Genomic DNA, 18,727 nt, shown 5'->3' with positions numbered 1-18,727 from the left:
AATGGCTGAACCCAAAACCAAATACGATCGTCAGCTTAGGTACTCTCTCTCTCTCTCTCTCTCTCTCTTCTCTCCGTTTTGCCCTTCACCATTCTCACGGCTCTGCTCTCCTCCGAGCTTTTTAGTTCGTTTTCGCCTTAAAAATTCATATCTGTTTGCCCTAAGGTTTTGACTCCAGTTGATTTTGCAGAATCTGGGGCGAGCAAAGCCAAACAGCGCCCAAGAAAGCCAGCGTTTGCTTACTCAATTGTGGCCCTACTGGCTCCAAAACCCTCAAGAAGAGAGAGGAAACACGTTGACAAACGAAAAACTAATTTTGCCCTTCATTATGTGTGTAATGGCATGCGGACTGACAGAGTCATTGACGTCGTGTACATATATTGGGTCGGGTTTCATATTTGATGTACCGAAGTTTATATTTTGGAACTTGATGTACTGAAATGCATAGTGAGCCTTACTTTGGGTACCATTCATGAAATTTTCCCTTAAAGTAAAGGATAGCCAAAGACCAAACTATGCTAAAGAGTGAAGGAGATGATCCTGATAAAAAAAAAAAAATACAAATAAAAACAAAAACAGAACATACCATGACAAAAAGAAACAAGATGAGCCAGTGAGTTGTGATTGTCGCAGGTTCAATTCTCACAAACATCATGGGATGGATGGGATAGTGTTAAAATGTCATTTCTCCAAACAAAAGAAGTTTAAGGAAGCAAATTACCCTGTTCAATTCAATGTTATCATGTATAATTATGTCACCAGCGTTATACTTTGAAAGGGGAGAAGCTTAAGTTTTCAGTTCATTAACCATAGAACTAAGACTAACTACATATACGGATATACCTGCTGGGATCTGGCTCCTCGATCCTACTTCATGATCTTCATATGATACAAGTAATACAAGACTCATCTTGCCAAGTCTCAAACAAACAAAAAACCTGAAGAAATTATCGGCAGGCTTAAGGTTTTCCTTTCTTATATTTCAACAATTGAAAAGAATACATGCAGCAGCACTACGGAAAATCAATTTTACACAAGTTTGTCATGAGATACACCAACACTACTTGAATGATCACACAAGATACTTCAACATGTTAAAGTCTTGCTTGTCCCTCTCCAGGTAGTCACGAGTGATAAGATCTTCAACACGCTTCTTAATTGCTTTAATGTCAGGCTTGAATATATGTTTCAACTGCTCAACACAGTCTGCAACCAATTGTCGATGATCCAAAATTCTCCGGCTCTTCATAATTCGCACGATTGCAGCATCAATAGCATATCTCCTGTCTTGGCAAACATGGTTAATTACTTTTTTCCTTTCTTCCACCACTCGTGGGAGAGGAATCTTGATTTTTCTCCTTCTGTGTGTGAACTTGGAATTGAACTCAAAGTCGTCATTCGGCGAGATAGTCTTTGTATCTGGCTTCTTGATAAGAATCTTGTACTGAGCACATGAGAGTGAATGAAGAATTCTAACCAACTCGTCGTGGTCAAGGTTTAACCCAGTTGCTATTTCTGAATAGCTCAGTTTATCTGCAGTATTGAAGAGTAGAAGTAGAGCAACCTGATAGGTCGATACAACCAATTCAACTTTTTTTGGCTCAAACTTCCCAACAATGTTGCAAGAGCCCAATGAGTAAACCCATGTAAGCTTTCTGTGCTTCGCTTTTGTTTCATAGAATCCTTTGAAAACTTCAGCACATCTCACCATCTCTGCAGGAATATTAACATCAAATGATTTAAAACTTGGCCAGAAACCAGTTGTAAGAACAGTCACTGTCAAATCCATCTCCAGATGATTTACAGTTGGATTACTCTGCAGATATTCCTGAAACCTCATCTGAATGTCCTCAGATAATGTCAAATCTGTGACCATTCCTTCCATCTTTGAGGTGAAAGGTGCACCACATTGCTCTTTCATCTGTGTCAGAATTCTCACCTCATGGTCCTTGCTAAGACGACGATCAAACAAGAGACGACGAGCAAGTCTTTTCCTGTAGAATTCTGCAAAGAGGTCTTTGTCACTGAGATAAGGAAGCAGCGTGCTGACAACCTTTTCAAGAGTTTCTTCTATTTCCTGCTCACTCATCAAACTCTCTTCCCTTTTAAGGAGATTGTCACAGAATCTGGCAAGTAGTTCCGCACTTGAGCTCTCACCAACAGATCTATTGAAAAATACCATGAAAGCGTCCTTCCAAACCTTGAGAAAGGGGGAGTAGTTTTTGAAGCAATCATTGACATATGCCTTTTACTTATCATGCAGCTTGATTAAATTTCTAAAAAGAACCTGTTCCAGCATGCAAGCTCCATCGGAAGAAGCCTTTTTTTCTGCAGCATCTTGAATCAAGTCCGTAGTAACTTTCTGTTTAAACTTACTAAGAAGAGGTTCAAACAGCACATGTTGCACTCTCTGCACCAGCTTCTGCTGACTCCTCATCGAAGGCAAGTAATGTGTAGCCCTCTCTCTCTCTATCCTCAAGCATTCCTCAGCCTTCAACATATAATCACTATCAGAATATTCCTCAGAAAGCCAACTCAATGCTAAAGGAGAATAGTATTCTCCAACAGCTTTTAGCATGACTACTTCAAAGTCCTTCTCATAAGCATCCATTTGTCTCATGTAATAACCCCTTTTTTTTAAGTGGAGATTTCTTTTAATAGAAATGGTGCGGCATGTTCCGTGTTTTGAGCAACAAAGGGACGGCTGCATTGCTTTGCTTTGCTTCTTTTGTATATTGAATTAGAATTGGTGGAAGGGGTAGGCAGCACGCAGAAAAGAAAGAAAAAAAAAATAAACCTCTCTCTCTCTGCCGAAACTAGCAACCAAAACAGAGCATTCCTTCTCCAAGCTTGTTCTCGCTCCACAGGCCTTCGATCGACCCCAGACCACGTTCCACAGCTTCACCTTGATCTTGCGCAGCTTCAGGAGGCAGCCTTACGCCGCAGAACGGTCCGAAACAGCGGCGGAAGTCCGGTTAGTTTTAAGCCCGTTTTAGTTCCAAGCTCGATAACTCGTGCTTCCGGCCACCGATCCTTGCCAAACTGCATCCTCGTGCTTCCCTCAACCTCCTGAAGCCCCCAGAAGCAGCCTTGCATGGCGGCGCATCCCGTAGCAGCAACTACAAGTCAACCCAGCCAAGAACGAGACCGGAACTATCGATCCAAATATCTTGAGCTACAGGACGTCGTTTTGAGTGATTCTTGAACCAGTGAGTTCTTATTGAGTTTCTTAACAACTCTTCAGAAGGAATCGAAGCCTTAAATTGAAGTTTTGACGTCGAAATCGAGCCTTGCCGGATTCTGCAAAATTCTGGAATTTTTCCGACCACCGAAGCTTTCGATCGGTATATCTCGAGCTACAGACCATATTTTTCTGTGATTCTTGAACCAGTGAGTTCTTCTTGAGTTTCTTAACAACTATTCAGAAGGAATCGAAGCCTTAAATTGACGTTTTTACGTCGAATTGGAGCTCGCCGTTTTCTGCAGTTTCTCGCCGGATTCTGGAAATTTTCCAGTCACCTCGACTGTTCTAGGTAATTTCCGACCACTTCCTTTCGTTTTAAGACTTCATGCTAGTTATGAAAGTGGATCAGCTCGTCATTTGGAACAAGTTTGTAGTTGACGACTTTTGCATCGGAGGTGGTTGACCGTCGTTGACCGCCGCGTTGACCGCCCACTGACCGCCCCTTGTGGCGGCGCATTCGACCATTTTTTGAATTTTTATTATCTAGGCTATGTTCTACGCATCCATACGAGCGTTTTGATATATTACAAGGTTATGTTAGAAAAAGTTGATAAATAGTGGATTTACGTTTTTACGTTACTATTTAACGTTTTTACGTTTTATCTTAAGTTTACTATCTGCGAAGATCTGACCATCGGTTTTACTTCAAATTTAGATATGTTGATCGTATGACTGTCCCGATGACTTTGTGTGGTCACGGGCGAAGATCCGACCGTTGGATCTTCGTATAAATGTGAAATAGTGATTTGGAGGGCGATTCGTGAGAATCTGACCGTCGGATTATAGTATAAATTTGTGGAGATGTTTGTAAGGACGATTCAGGAAGATCAGACCGTTGGATCTTCGTGATAATCTTGGAGGATGATCCTAAGGGCAATCCGTGAGGATCTGACCGTTAGATCATCGCGTAATTTCGATCCGACCGTTGGATCATCATTAATTTAGAATCTGACCGTTGGATTGTTGTATATGTGTGGTTTATGAATGATTGCTAAGTTAAGATCGTATCTGACTAGGTGATTGACGGTTTAAGTTGGTGGACGATTGTGGATCGTATTTTGAGCTGTTAAGAAGACGCAGCTGGATTAGAGGTGAGTAAACCTCACGTGGTTCATATTACGAACCGAGTACTTTTAATTAATTTATTTTTTTTGTCGTCATTGTGTGAACTATAGTTGGTATTAATGGGCATTCCTGTGTGAATGTCTATCTATATATATATTATTTATGTGAAATAATATGTATTGTTGAAATTGTGAGATATTATGTACTGTTATGGTTGTGTTGAGTTTATTGTTGAAAAGCAACAATATTGTGAGAGGTATTAAATTTATTGTTGAGAAACAATAAATTGTTGATTTGTTGAGATATATTGATCTGTGGAGATCAATAGGTCACGGGGGTGACCATGGCATCTATTAGTGAACCACGCCCTTGTACCGGGTAGGTGGAAACTAATAGCATTAAATCGTGAACCACGCCCTCGTGCCGGGTAGGTGGAAACGATCAGTTAGAGCTCTAGTTTGTCTGCCAAATGTTGAGTGACCTTATGAGGGTAACGGGGAGTGACTCATAAGTGTATAATATTTATACATATATATATATTTATATATATATGAGAGTGAGAAAGTGAAGTGGTTTTGTGGTGATCATTGTAATTGTGATGTTTCTACATTTCTATACTTGAGTTAAAGGAAATGTATTTTATTAAATCAACAGTTCATTCTTGTTTACTCATACGAGCTGTCAAAAGCTTACCGGGTTTTGTGTTGTTGCAATCCCGGTACACTATTCAAATTGTGTAGCGGGTACTACTACAGGTCAGGAAAATCAGGAATGTGATCGAGCTGCGTAGAGTAGCTGCAAGTGTGTTATTCTGATTTTCTATTGTGAGGTTTGTTATGCTCATTTAGAGCTTTACAATTTTACTTGTGAGAGTGAATTTGTAATAATAAACTCGAGGTCTTCGAGATTTTATATTTGAGTGGCGAGTGGTGTGTTTGTTCTGAAAAAAAAAAAATTCAGAACGTTTATTTGATTAAGTTGTTAAATTCATGTTTCGGATTTGAATTTGTTATTCAAAATTCGGGGCGTGACATCTCAATATTCCAATTTCCACAAATACATTTATCGTATTCTTCACTAGTTCTCTATCAATCTCCTCTCCCTTTCGCTCTTTATCAAAAAGACGAATTATAGCGTCTGTGGCATAAGAACTCACCTTCCGATAAACCAAATCACCAAAGTTGTAAACTCCAAGTACTTCATTTAGCTTAGAAAGTCGCCTGCCATGGCGATCAAAATACTGAAAGATGCGTGGCAGCCAATAACCCATAACTTTAAAACATCCCCATCTCTTAACAAGATCCCGCAAAATAAACTCTTCAGATTGATCCATTGAACTATTGTATTCTACAGTCACTCTGTAAAAATCTTCACATGTTTCCTTAAATTTGTCATAGAGCGGTTGAAAATGATCAGATCGTTGTATACACATGTTATAGACAACTGTGTACAACTTTATAAATTCTTCTGCTGTGAGCAAAGGCTCTGATCCTTCGGCAATCATCTTTTTCAGCTTTGTTATCCCCTTCATAATAATTTCCCATCCTTCGTCAAACTGGATATCATCATTAGTCTCGAACGAAGAGACAGGAATATCAGGGCATTGCTTACGTTTCATTGCTGTGAATAGAAAGCACAAAAGCAATATGTTACAACTCCAAAATGTATTGACAGCAACAGCTTAAAGAAATCTACTAGTCCCATGATTTATTAACGAAGGTTACATATCCATTCTTAAAGGTTGATAGAGGTAGAAACAATCAATCAACTCTAAGGAACCACCACAGGTGGTCAAGTTGGTAAGAGCCTCCAGGTGTGGAACCCCCACACATATCCATTCTTAAAGGTTGATAGAGGTAGAAACAATCAATCAACTCTAAGGAACCACCACAGGTGGTCAAGTTGGTAAGAGCCTCCAGGTGTGGAACCCCCACACCCGGGTTCGAATCCCGCCAACGCTTATTGGAGTTAAATCTCAATATATTCTTGGTGGCCAGGGGGGAGGAAGCGTTCTGACAAGATCCCCCGAGCACGGATTAGTCTCTGAGCCTAGGAAGCCTTTGAGGACACCGTGTGATTAACAAATCAAAAAAAAAATCAATCAACTCTAAGGAAGTTTTCATTACTAGAAAATAGTTGCTAGACTATGTCACTCTCGCTTTTTGACCAAAATTTCAATAGCCAAACGGGAATGTAAATTTTTATGTAATAGGGAGAGTATATTTAGTCATAAATTTCCTATCCATATTCTGAATAGATAGTCTTGTAATATTAGATTTAAATTCTATGTAATCTTTGTACTCTTTTCCAAATAATAAATATATAGATGGCCCTTCTAATGAGGGATCTTTTTTTTCTGTTCTTTTTTTGTCTATTTAAAGGGATCGTTGATTATACCAACCTTTCGATCACATATTGACATTTCAACCGTTTAGTTATTAGGTCTCTAACTATATCACTCTCAGTAAATTTTCAGCCAAATTGATAATCGTTAAGGTACCGAATTAGATAAAAGCAATTGACAAACTGAAGCTGTCCAACTTGAACCGTTCATGTTCATAATAGTAAATCACGATTAAGAATACCCAAACGATTATCAATTTGGCTGAACATTTGCACAAATGATCTACTCATAGAGATGTAAAAACTAAATAGTCGAGATGCTGATATGTGATCGATAAGTGAGTCCCAAAAAGAGTCCCTTAAAATAGCCAGTATAGAGACCAAAAACATAAACCCCATTTATTCAAGCTAAAGAAAATAAACCCCCATAGATCAAACAAAAGCTGTGCAAATCGAATCAGTTAAGTATGTTGCAGTGGATTTAAATAGTACTATTGTTTCCCTTCAAACACTCAATTGGAGACTCTGGATACTATTCAACTTAGACAAGCTAGTTTTTCACTCATTTTCTTATTATTAGGGCTTCAAGAAAAGAATTGGTACAGTTTTTGTTCGAATAATAACCATCAATTTCTATAACCAGCAAACATTAGCATACTCGTGATTATCGATCACCTACCCTGAACATGAAAAACTATATACTGATATGATAGAGCATACCTGAGTTCTAGGATATAGACGACTAGACAACCACTCTTTGCTTTCTCGCCGTCTGGTGATTAGAATAACCTCTTGTCCCTATCAATGAAGAAGTACGCATTATTCTCTCTCAAATTTTCTCATTCTACAACAAATATATATATATATATATATATATATATATATATATATATATATATATATATATATATATATAAGGCATTCAAAACGGCCACTTAAGATTATAAGTATGAACAGTTCAAGTTTGACAGATTTGGTTCGTTCATTGATTTATTCTAGTTTGATACCTTAACGATCACTGATTTGGCTGAAAATTTGCATAAGTGATCGACACATTTGAACCTAAAATCTGAACGGTTAAGATGTTAAAATGTGATCGAAAAGTTGGTCTAATGCTCTATCCCTATAAAAGACCAAAAAAGAGATCCCTTAGTGGAAGGGCCCTGTATATATATATATATATATATATATATATATATATATATATATATATAAAACCCTTCTAGTGACGGATCTTTTTTTGTCTATTTAAATGGATCGTTTATTAGACCAATTTTTTTATCACATATCGGCATCTCTGAGTATATCACTTATGTAAATTTTCAGCCAAATTTTTAATCATTAAGCAGGTACCGAACAAGATCAAATCGATGGACAAACTGAATTTGTCTAACTTGAACCGTTCATGTTCATAATAGTAAATCACGATTATGAATACCCAAACGATTATCAATTTGGCTGACATTTGCACAAATGATCTACTCATGAAGATGTAAAAACTAAATGGTCGAGATGCTGATATGTGATGGATAAGTGGGTCCTAAAAGGAGTCCCCTAAAATAGCCAATATTTATAACCACGGACCAAAAACATAAACCCCAGTTATTCAAGCTAAAGAAAATAAACCCCTACAGATCAAACAAAAGCTGTGCAAATCAAATTAATCGTTGTTTAGGTGTGTTGCAGTGGATTTAAATGGTACTATGGTTTCCATTCAAACACAAAATTGGAGACTTTGGATGCTATTGAACTCAGACAAGCTAGTTTTTCACTCGTTTTCTTATTATTACGGCTTTTAGAAAAGAATTGGTATAGTTTTTGTTCGAATAATAACCATCAATATTTATAACCAGCAAATACTAGCATACTCGTGATTTTCGATCACCTAGATTGAACATCAAAAACTATATACTGATATGATAAAGCATACCTGAGTTCTTGGATATAGACGACTAGACAACCACTTTCTGCTTTCTTGCCATCTGGTGATTAGAACAACCTCTCCCTATTTTCGAGATATAAATGGAGACCAGAGACTATACTGATAACTTGGTCCATTAGTCTACGAGGATAACTTTTTATGTCCATTTAACTTGGCCACATTAAATTCCATGTAGAATAGTAGGAAATTTTGACTAATATTTTTACACGTTTACTTACTTGAAAGGAAGAATCATGAATCAGATACAACATGAATAGGAGAGAAAAATAATTGGCCGACATAATCGGAGACTATACTGATAACTTGGTTAATCAGTCCACGAGGATAATTTTTCATTCCATTTAACTTGGCCACATTAAAGCCTATGTAGATAATAGGAAATTTTCACGAATATTACGTTTATTTACTTGAAATAGAGGAATTCATGAATCAGATACAACGTGAATGAGAGAGAAAAAGAATTGGTCGGTATAAATAGAGATCAAAGACTATACTGATAATTAACTTGGTATATTGGTCCACAAAGATAATTTTTCATGTCCATATATTTAACTTGGCCACTCGAACAGAATGCCCCAATTTTAGTGACAAAAAAAAAAAAAAAAGACAGAGACGCTAGGGTTTTAGATCTTCTCATCCTCTCTGTCAGGCGGCACGTTCGGTGACGTTGTTGTCGGATGGGAATCCGTTGTTGTTGGAGTAAGGTATGTAGGACGAACATGGGGTTCCTAGGGGCCATCTTGGATTAAAGTTTCAAGCCGAGGTTGGTTGAAGGAGATGGTTGGGGATCAGAAGGCAGAACGCTGCTGCTGATCTCACCGGTAGTTGTCGGATATGGTGGAAGACACGATCGATCAAATCAGATCGGAGGATGATCGGAGAGTGGGGAGGTAGGGGTGCGAGATCAGGTTTCTCTCGAGTCTCTCCGTTGGCAGCAATGGCGTGCAGAGATGGCAGAGTTGCAAGATCGCGGTTGGCGTGCGGTGAGTGGTGGTCAATCTGGTCTAGCGGCGCAAAGGGTGTGGAGCGACAGAGGTCTAGCTTTGCTGCGACAGGAGGCGATGATCCTGCATGGTTGTTGCGACGGTGGTAGTGGAGTTGGCCCTGACTGGGCTGGTGGGCTTCTGACACTCTCTTTGGAATTAGCTTTGGGCCCGGACCCCTTTGGGGTTTATCTTTTGTCTTGTGTTTTGTTAGATTGGGTTTGGGCTCAATTCTTGGGCCCAACTCTTGCTGTTTTTTCTTCATAGTTGTTTTTTATTTATGTTTTTTAGTTTGGTTGCGCTTTTTGAGAGTAATAAGTCCCTACACTTGTCGTGTAGGGCTAGTCGGGCTTTGTGCCTGTGTCTGCACTCCAAGTGCCTTGTTTGCTCTAGATAGGCGGCGAGTTCCTTACTTCGTCAAATAGTCGTTGCCACCTAGTGGCAATGTGAAGCTAAGTATCGTCAGATTTATCTTCCGGCGGCAACATAGTTGGAAAGCTGTGCAATTGGTAATTATGCTACGTTGTAATCAGGTTACATATCAGTTATATTTCTGCTATGTCACCGCTATGTCAAAGCAAATGGAGTAGTCAGTAGTGCACTCTTTGCTAATTAGTGTTTGTTGGAATACATGTATTTTGTAGAAATTCATGACATCATTTCGGGACATACTCTAGATGCTTATTATAATCGGGGGTTTAGGCTTAATGTCCCCCTTTTGTATTCAGAAGTTTCATTAATCAAGGTTTGAGGGCAGCCGCATCAGCCCTTTTATTTAACTTGGCCACATTAAAGCCTCTGTAGATGCTAGGAAATTTTCACGAATATTTTTGCACATTTACTTACTTAAAATTTGAGAAATTCATGAATCGGATACAAACTATGAGAGAAAAAGAATTGGCCGGTATAAATGGAGGATCAGAGACTATAATGATAACTTGGTCCATTAGTCCAAGAGGATAACTTTTCATGTGTCCATTTAACTTGGCCACATTAAAGCCTATGCAGAACTGTAGATACTAGAAAATTTTCATGAAAATTTTGGCACGTTTACTTACTTAAAATAGAGAAATTCAAAAATCTTATATAGCCTGAATGAGAGAAAAAAAGAATTGACCGGTATGGGAATGAAAATGATTTTGGTTATGCTATACTAACCATAAACAATGTTGTTTACAATTTAGTCCGAATCGGAAAGAAAACCAATATGATTACTAAAACGTCCCTACTAAAATAGGTAGTCGAAACTTTATTTTAGAAAAATAAATTATTGGCGCACAAAGCTCGTAAAAGGAATTACTCTTTAGTATATGATGATCATAGTTGATAGATAGTTCTGTATGTTCTTATACAGTGTATACCGGCCAACTAGATATGTTTTTTTTTTTTTTTTTTTTGAGAAACTGGAATTCATTGAAAAAGGATCAAAGATTACATGAGGACGGAACAGCCATCCTTAATTCTAGAACTATAGTATAACTTGAATTCACAAGCCCAACCAGGCATTTATCACGCTCCAAAATGCCAGATACAAACCCAGAACCTCCTGAACAGCTGCTAGAAAAATCCCAGAAAACCATCGTGCACAGTGAGCTCCGTCGGCACCAAAAGCAACCAAAAACCAATTCGTTCATAACTCAAGCAATCGAAAACCATGTATACAATCGTGTAGAACATGAAGAAGAGATTGATTTTTGTACCTGATGCATTGCTGATGATCGCCGGAGTCGCTGGAAAACACATCGAAACTTCACCGCAAAACCCCGAAGCTTCAGGCTTTGATTCTCTCTCCTCGATCAACGATTAGACAAACCCATACCATGGGGACGTCAGGGAGGATGAGACGAAAGGTTTGGCGTCGGTGCGCCTGTCGGAGGTGACCTTTCCGGCCCGTCAGCCTCCAGCTCCGAATTGGGCGAAAGTGAGATATTCGGGCTTGAATCGGGTTTGGGGAGATAGAGAGGAGTTACAGAAGCTTATGCCTACGCCGCCTACTCCGATCGAGGAGGAGGACGAGGAACGAGATGGCGTGGTGTGGAGCTTCAGATCAAAGGGAGGTGGAGGTGGAACCGTGGTCTTCAATATAGACAAGGGGAGAGGGAGGGAGAGAGGGAGAGAGAGAGGGAGAAGAAGAAAAAAATAAGAGAGAAAAAATTAGAAAAATTGGAAATGTCTATTTTGCCTTCCTTGTAGGGTTTAAAATCTAAAAAATGGGCCCCTATGTCTGTTCCAACTCATCACTTGACGTCATGTTTTGAGCCAAATTCAAATTTTAGACTCGGGTGATGTCATTTGAGAGTATAGGGACCATCGTAATCGATTTTCAGAAAGAGGGACCAATCTGATTTTAGGCCTAAAGTTCAGGGGAGTAGACTGAATTTAATCCTTTAATTTATTCTCAAAGTTTTTTAATATTTCGGGGTTAAATATGTCAAAATTTTTGGTTTTGGCTAACAAAACCTCTTATCTTAATAATAGTATAGATAATAATAATAATAATGTGAAATATTGACAGAACAATATATGTTACTTTCAGAATGAATTAAGTGATTTACCAATGTTATTAGAATTTAGAAGTAAAAAGGTCACTTTGATGTCTCGACCTAGCAGAGATCTGCTAGGGTTGGGAGAGCGCCGCCTTCGGGTTTGGCCTCTCTGTACCTTTCTCCGTCATGTATGGAGTACAACTACGGCGTCTCTTTTGGGATCACCCAAATCAAGGCAGGGCTTTGCCGTGTCTTCTCTTTCGCAGGTTTCCCCTGCGTCATCATGGCTCATAGGACTAGGGACTTGGTCTTTTTTGGAGCGATTGGTTTTTGCGGTGCAGGACTGTGCAGTGTCGGGGGTGCCGTCAAGTTATGGTGGCTCGTCTAGGCCACGGCGTGCGCGGCTCAAAGAATCTGAGGTGTAGGCAGATCTGTTTCGAGCATGGCAGATGCGATTGAAGGGTTGGGTTTTGTAAGGGTCGGGTCAGATCCTGTTCAAGTCCCTTCATGGCTGTCTTTCGGCTGATTGGCGGCTACTGGTATGGCGGTAAAATCATCCTACTGCTCCATCTCCGTTTTGCTCGTCTGTTTTCCAGGTTGACGACGTTGGACTCCGTCTTTTGGTCCCTCCTCATCGGCAGGTTGAAGGCACGGGGGTTGGCGTTCTCTCTCTGCCTAGGTCGTGTGGTTGTATTGGTGTCAGGAGTTTTCTGGTTCCTTGGAGCAGGTTGACCGGAGCTATGGTGGCAGGTGGGGACGGCGGTGGCGGCAAGACTAGAGCCACTATTGTGTTGGCTACAAGGGCAAACCCTAATTGGGTTTGGGCTTGGCTCTAATTTCCTTATTTGGGCTTGGGCTCTAATGGGTTGACTAAGGCTGCAGAGTGTGGGCTTCTGCTGTTCTGGATTCGAATTTGGGATCTCGGTGGATTTCTTATAAAGATTTGGGATCCAGGACGACATCTCCAATTGTTATTTAATTTTGTTAGGTCGCAAAGATCATAATCTCTGAGGGTTTTTTTATCTTGCTTCGTAGATTATTGATTTTTGTTTGGATTAAAAGTGCGTGAACTGTCTAAAATGTGGGTGTACTGGGGGTATAGTGAGTTCTTGTTCTTGTTCTTGTTAGAATAGGAGTCTCAGGATACTCTGAGAAACGATTCTTTCTGTCGACCCCTTAGGGGTGTTTCGTTTTTGTACTGCTTGCTGAATCTATATAATAGGCTGACCTCTTTCCATCAAAAAAAAAAATTAATAATAATAATAATAATAATATACTACTATTATTAAGAGAACTCACTTTGTCAACCAAAGTGGGTGTGAAATAACATAAATATCCTTACACCATAGGTTAATATAAAATAGTTTTTAATATATGCAGGATATTATGGTAAATAGCAAAATAATAACTTAAAAATAAAAATTCAAAAAAAGAAGAAAACTGTCAAGAATAACTTTCAATCTCACTTTTTACATATATAACTTCCCACTTTTTTCCTCCAAAAAGTAAAAGTAAAAATAAAAATAAAACTTTTCATACATGCATCACATGTGTCAATAAAGATGATACTAATAATAGTAGTAGTAGTGGTAGTGGTAATAATAAAAATAAATAACAAAATCTATGTAAATAGAGAAGATAGTTATATTGTGTTAATGAAACTACTTGAGAATATTTTTGTTAGAAAAATTTCAATCCCGTGGGATCATTCCTACTTTCCCATTGGTTATCAATTTCCTAAATATTCAGGAATCGATTCATGACATTGATATGGGATCCGCACTCATTCTCATACGTACCCATATACGTATGTTAATAAAATCAAGAGAATTCATCTAGTGGAATCAATTCTTCAATTCTCATCAGAACCGGCTTAGAGGCTGTGCAAAGTGTGCGATGGAACAGGGCCCCCAAATTTTGGGGCCCTATATATACTTCTTTGTACATCTATATTATTTATGAAAGGACCCTCATTACTTGAAAGTTTTGTAGTTCAGTTGGCAATTAGCTTTCTTTCCAACTTAGTAGTACAAGTTCAATTCTCATTGCAACTGATTTGCTTTTTATTTCTTTTTTGGGCCCCTTTTCCTACCCCCATTTTCTTGTCCTTTTGAGCCCTTTTTCCTCATTGCAGGTGATTTGTTTTTAATTTCTTCTTTTTTTGGGCTTCTTTTTCTGCCTCCATTTTCTTGTTCTAGTAGATATTACATTTATCTTTGATCCTTGTTTCATTTATTTCTGTCTTTTAGATAGTATTGTATTTATCTTCGTTAATAATTCATAATTCAATTGTAATTTTGTCTATAAATGGTTTTTTGTTAACAAGCTTTAGTTCTCCTTCTCTCTAGATTTTTTTGTTTTTAAAAATAATAATATAAGATAAGAGGGCCAAAACAAAAACAAAAAAACTAAAGTAATTAATTATGTATTTATATTTGTTTGTATATAACAAAAATTTTCTAAACCCCTTTCAAAAAAATATATATATATATATTTCAATGATATATATTCATGTATAATCGCGTAAAGAGGGTCATATTTTCTATCTCGCACAGGGCCTCCAAAACTTTTGAGACGACTCTGATTCTCATACTTGAGTAAAACGTGTCATTAGAGACTTTAAGATTTAACTCTCTATCTCTCCATTTTTTTTTTGTTGTTTATAACTTCTCATGTTGCCATGGCCTTTTCATTATCTCTACACCTACCTCCAGTCCTCCACACCACCAAGTCACACCGACCTTTGATAACGCCAATCAAGTACTTACGCCACCAAGTTTTACGAAATTCTTCATGTACATTTGTTATATTTTGAAAATACAAATAGCAATTCGAACAGTGAATACACATTGAAATGTTGCCAGAGTTACAGATGATAATTTATATATTGAAGACTCGAACTATCTCTGATTCTTATTGTAGTACAATTCACATTTGTGCGCTTATATTTCGTCATCAACATTTCAAACGTTCCCAAATAGTGGAATGAGCGAGAATCATCCAATATATATTTTCTTGCTGGAATTGGCATGGGAAGGACATTGATCCCAAACAACTAAGCACGAACACATAAAAGGCCGCAGACGTACAATACCATTGGTAAACTTTACTAATAGACTACCTCTTTCAGACTGGTCAATTATCATCATCTTTCTCACGATCCATCAAAACCCAGGAGCCATTATCCATTTGAACCATAGACTTGTTCTTCTCTGTCCACCAATTAGCAACTACATTATGTTCGTCGTTTAGACCATCCAGCTTTTTGTTCACTAATGCAAGATCACGATAAACCTCCAATTTGAAACCATTTATCCCTTGTGTTCCTGCAACTCCATGAAGGTAAACTTCCAAATTGTGTAGGGACTGCGATGCATCCTTCAAGTAGGGAGATTTGAGAGTGTCGATTTCCAACTCTTTTCCAACGTGAACATAACTGCTTGATGGCGGTAGAATAGTTATAACATCGTGGAGATTTGTGATGCGTAAGACATGAAGGTTTTCGAGACTACTGAATACTTTTCTGAATCCTTCGTCTCCGAGACGAGGGCTAGCGAACACAATGGATGTAACAAGGCAGGCTTTATCTGGATATGCAGTAGGCACATTGTATCTATTGTAAACAATGTCCGTTGCATTCAAGATTGCAAATGCAGCACCCATGCTGTAGCCAGTGACAGTTACGCTTATTTCCTCATCCTTGTATTGGTCCACTACTTCTCTAATTGTAGCTAAAACCTGGAAGAAGAGTATAAACTTGTTAGATTCTTTGAAGTTTGAACAGCATATGATAGATTAGTTAGTTGTGATCGATTTCGTAACAATTACACAAGCAAAGAAAATACTTTCTATTGAACTGAAACAACAAAAAGATCATGATCGTTGTTGATCAGCACCAATAAATTTTCAATTTAGCTGATATTGTGTAGACTATATATATTTGAAGGGCAGGTAGCATAAATAATAAACAGTTCTAGCTCAGCCATGTTGCGGGGTGGACCAAAAGAATACTGCTGGATGAATTTTTTTTTTTTTTTTTTTGCATCAGACCGACTATTATCACAAATGGTACCTGAACTATACCTCAATCTTATCGATGGTACCTGAACTTCAATTTTGATCACAACCAGTACCCGAACTTTTCGATTTCATTTTAAATGGTACCTAGAGCCACCTCCGGTAACTATTCCGACTAAAAACGGCATGGGAGGCAATCATAGTGATGATTTTTCATGATTTCAAGGGTTGCAATCATATATAGTGATGATTTTTTGGTAATATACTTGCCTTGAACTTGTTTTTTTGTTTTTTTTTTTTTTTAGATTTGGCTTTTTTGGCCGGAATAGTTACCGAAGGTGGCCTTAGGTACCATTTAAAATGAAATCAAAAAGTTCGGGTACTGGTTGTGATCAAAATTGAAGTTCAGGTACCATCGATAAAATAGAAGATAAGTTCAGGTATCATTTGTGATAATAACCCTTAAATTTATGTGGCAGCCATGTAGTACAGAAATCTTATCAGATTTTATTATTACATGATGTGCCTATGCTATATGATCTATCACATGAAGTGAGATCTAGATGGGATAAGAAAAAAGAGTTGTTCACTTAACATTAATCGGCCAAATGAAAAGAGTGTTTAATTTGTGAAGCTGTAATCATATATTCTTAAATGATTACTGCTACATGTACCTAGATATGTGATTAATTCATTTCATGCGTACCTGGTCTCTACAACTAGTTTTAGTGTATGGAGAAACAGGGTCCACATTAGTGTAATAGGAATGCCAACCATGGTGCACCTTAGCTCCACTCTCACTTCCCAGAATATCAGAAGCCGAGACTAAATCGAACAACAAATCAATTCCGGCCTCTTCGTCCAGCACAGTTCCTCTCCATGAAATCAAAATGTCCCTCCTCCCCAACACTTCCTTTCCCTCATCCGTTGCCACCGCAACATAAGCCAACCAGTTCGATCTGCCGGGAGATAACATTGTTGCTGCATACAAATACTTCTTCACCACGTACTTATAAGGGTTGTAGTTCTCCAAACCCACCTTGGTGAAGAATTGGCTCTTTGCATATCGCGGAAGTCCACAGTTGCTTGATTTTGTTTCCTTGATGAAGCCATCGCCTATGGCTCCGGCCCTTTCACCATAGTGAATGATGTAGCGGCGGAGATCAATATCGAGAGGATCCAATAAACCCGCCCACTCGTTCTCGCCGCTCAGAAGCCTCCACCTTGTTGCTATGCTACCCATTAGCTTATTGTTTGCTTAATTAGTTACCAACTTGAAACAAGATTAATACTCTTTGCCTTTAACATGCAATTTTAGAGGATTGAAATTGTTGAACAGTTGGTGCATGCTTCTGTCATGACTCCGTGCACCTTCAAAAATCAAGAGTATCAATCCTCTCAAATTGGAGTTGCAAGTCCAATTTGCAAGTTCACTATAATCCTGCATGGAAAAAATTGTGCAATCAACATAAAAAAAAAAATTTGGGGTGAGAGAGGCTCGAACTCTCGACCTCAGGATAACTCACTGTTTAAGCTATGAGACCTACGCGCTAGCCAACTGCGCCACCACCCCAATGATGGTCGTTTAGCTTGGTACGCATATATGTTGGAGTTTATCATCAAAAATGAGTTGGGATTGAAGTTTGTGGAATTTGAATAGGAACAGTTTGAACTTTGGAGAACCAAACTATTTCAACTATATATGACTACTCTTCTGTTTTCTGCTCCCACCCTTAACATCACTACTTGGAACCGTGAAGTTGCATCTCACGAGTGTTGCAAGCCGTGTACCAAAAGATCACCAACTAGATGCATGGGGACTTTAGTAGATTTTATTTTTCCTTTGAAGTTAAAACATTATTTTCCTTCTATTGTGTAGGTTACGAAAGAAGGGGTTTAAATATCTATAAAATTATTGAATTTTTTGTAATTCTTTGACCATAAGCAAAAGTATATTTAAAACTAGTATTTAAGTACTATATTGACTGATATTTATTAAAATCCAACCGACACTCTAAATTTTCATGAATTGAAAGTAACAAAGTTTCCATCAAAATTAAAATTTTAAGGGACAATGACATATAAGGCCATTTTTACTAATTTTATTATCCTCTAGGCCACATAACATTTTTATCTCTCATAAAGCCACCAAAATATATAAAAAAATATCAATATTTACAAAAATACCATCGCATTTTTTATCTTCATCATTTATGAAAATGCCACTATGTCAAAATAGCTATTGTCATTAATTGAAAAGGTACGGTCAACGAACAAAAAACATACCGCTGACGAACAAAAAAAAAGAAAAGGAAAATGTCTATTTACCCAAATTTTAGCTACTTTAATTCCATTTACCCCAACATCTTATAAGATGACCCACTTACCCAACAAATTACATATTTTTTGCCCTAATACCCAATTAAATTTTGTTTTGGACAATTTTGCCCTCAATCCCTTTGTCACATAATAGGGAGAGAGTGTAATAGAGAAAAGTCATCGGAGACTTCGTCGGACTCTGGAATCGTGTTACCAGAGGTATCCAAAGAGGTTTTCGAAGATCTCATAAGTCACTGAAGACTTTTATTGTCCCCAATAGGCTTTTATTACCCCCAATAAACTTTTATTCCCCCTCCCCCCTCAAATA

At 38.1% G+C, this 18,727-nt stretch overlaps 1 protein-coding gene, 1 non-coding gene and 1 pseudogene across 2 annotated transcripts; all 3 read right to left on the bottom strand.

The window, feature by feature from the left end:
- Window positions 1-1,063: 1,063 nt before the first annotated feature.
- On the bottom strand, window positions 1,064-5,953 carry LOC133746502 (cullin-1-like; annotated as a pseudogene).
- Window positions 5,954-14,975: 9,022 nt separating this feature from the next.
- Window positions 14,976-17,323, bottom strand: LOC133742253 (phospholipase A1-IIgamma-like). The gene is made up of 2 exons (XM_062169925.1): window positions 16,787-17,323; window positions 14,976-15,801 (listed from the first exon to the last, which is right to left on the bottom strand). The coding sequence occupies exons 1-2, from the start codon at window positions 17,321-17,323 to the stop codon at window positions 15,199-15,201; spliced, it is 1,140 nt and encodes a 379-aa protein (XP_062025909.1). The 3' UTR covers window positions 14,976-15,198.
- Window positions 17,324-17,563: 240 nt separating this feature from the next.
- Window positions 17,564-17,653, bottom strand: TRNAM-CAU (transfer RNA methionine (anticodon CAU)). Its single transcript is given in 2 exon segments — window positions 17,564-17,599; window positions 17,616-17,653. It is a non-coding gene; the product is annotated as a tRNA-Met (tRNA).
- Window positions 17,654-18,727: the final 1,074 nt, after the last annotated feature.

Source organism: Rosa rugosa, chromosome 4 (assembly GCF_958449725.1).
Source record: "Rosa rugosa chromosome 4, drRosRugo1.1, whole genome shotgun sequence".
Taxonomy (NCBI): Eukaryota; Viridiplantae; Streptophyta; class Magnoliopsida; order Rosales; family Rosaceae; genus Rosa; species Rosa rugosa.
This window is presented reverse-complemented; position numbering and strand designations above follow the sequence as displayed.

What these genes read in the sequence shown, in the direction of transcription:
- LOC133742253 (XM_062169925.1), bottom strand. Translation starts at nt 17,323, where the DNA reads ATGGGTAGCATAGCAACAAGGTGGAGGCTTCTGAGCGGCGAGAACGAG. An exon ending in AAACTAGTTGTAGAGACCAG is followed by an intron (nt 15,802 to 16,786) that starts GTACGCATGAAA and finishes CTCTTCTTCCAG; the next exon opens with GTTTTAGCTACAATTAGAGA.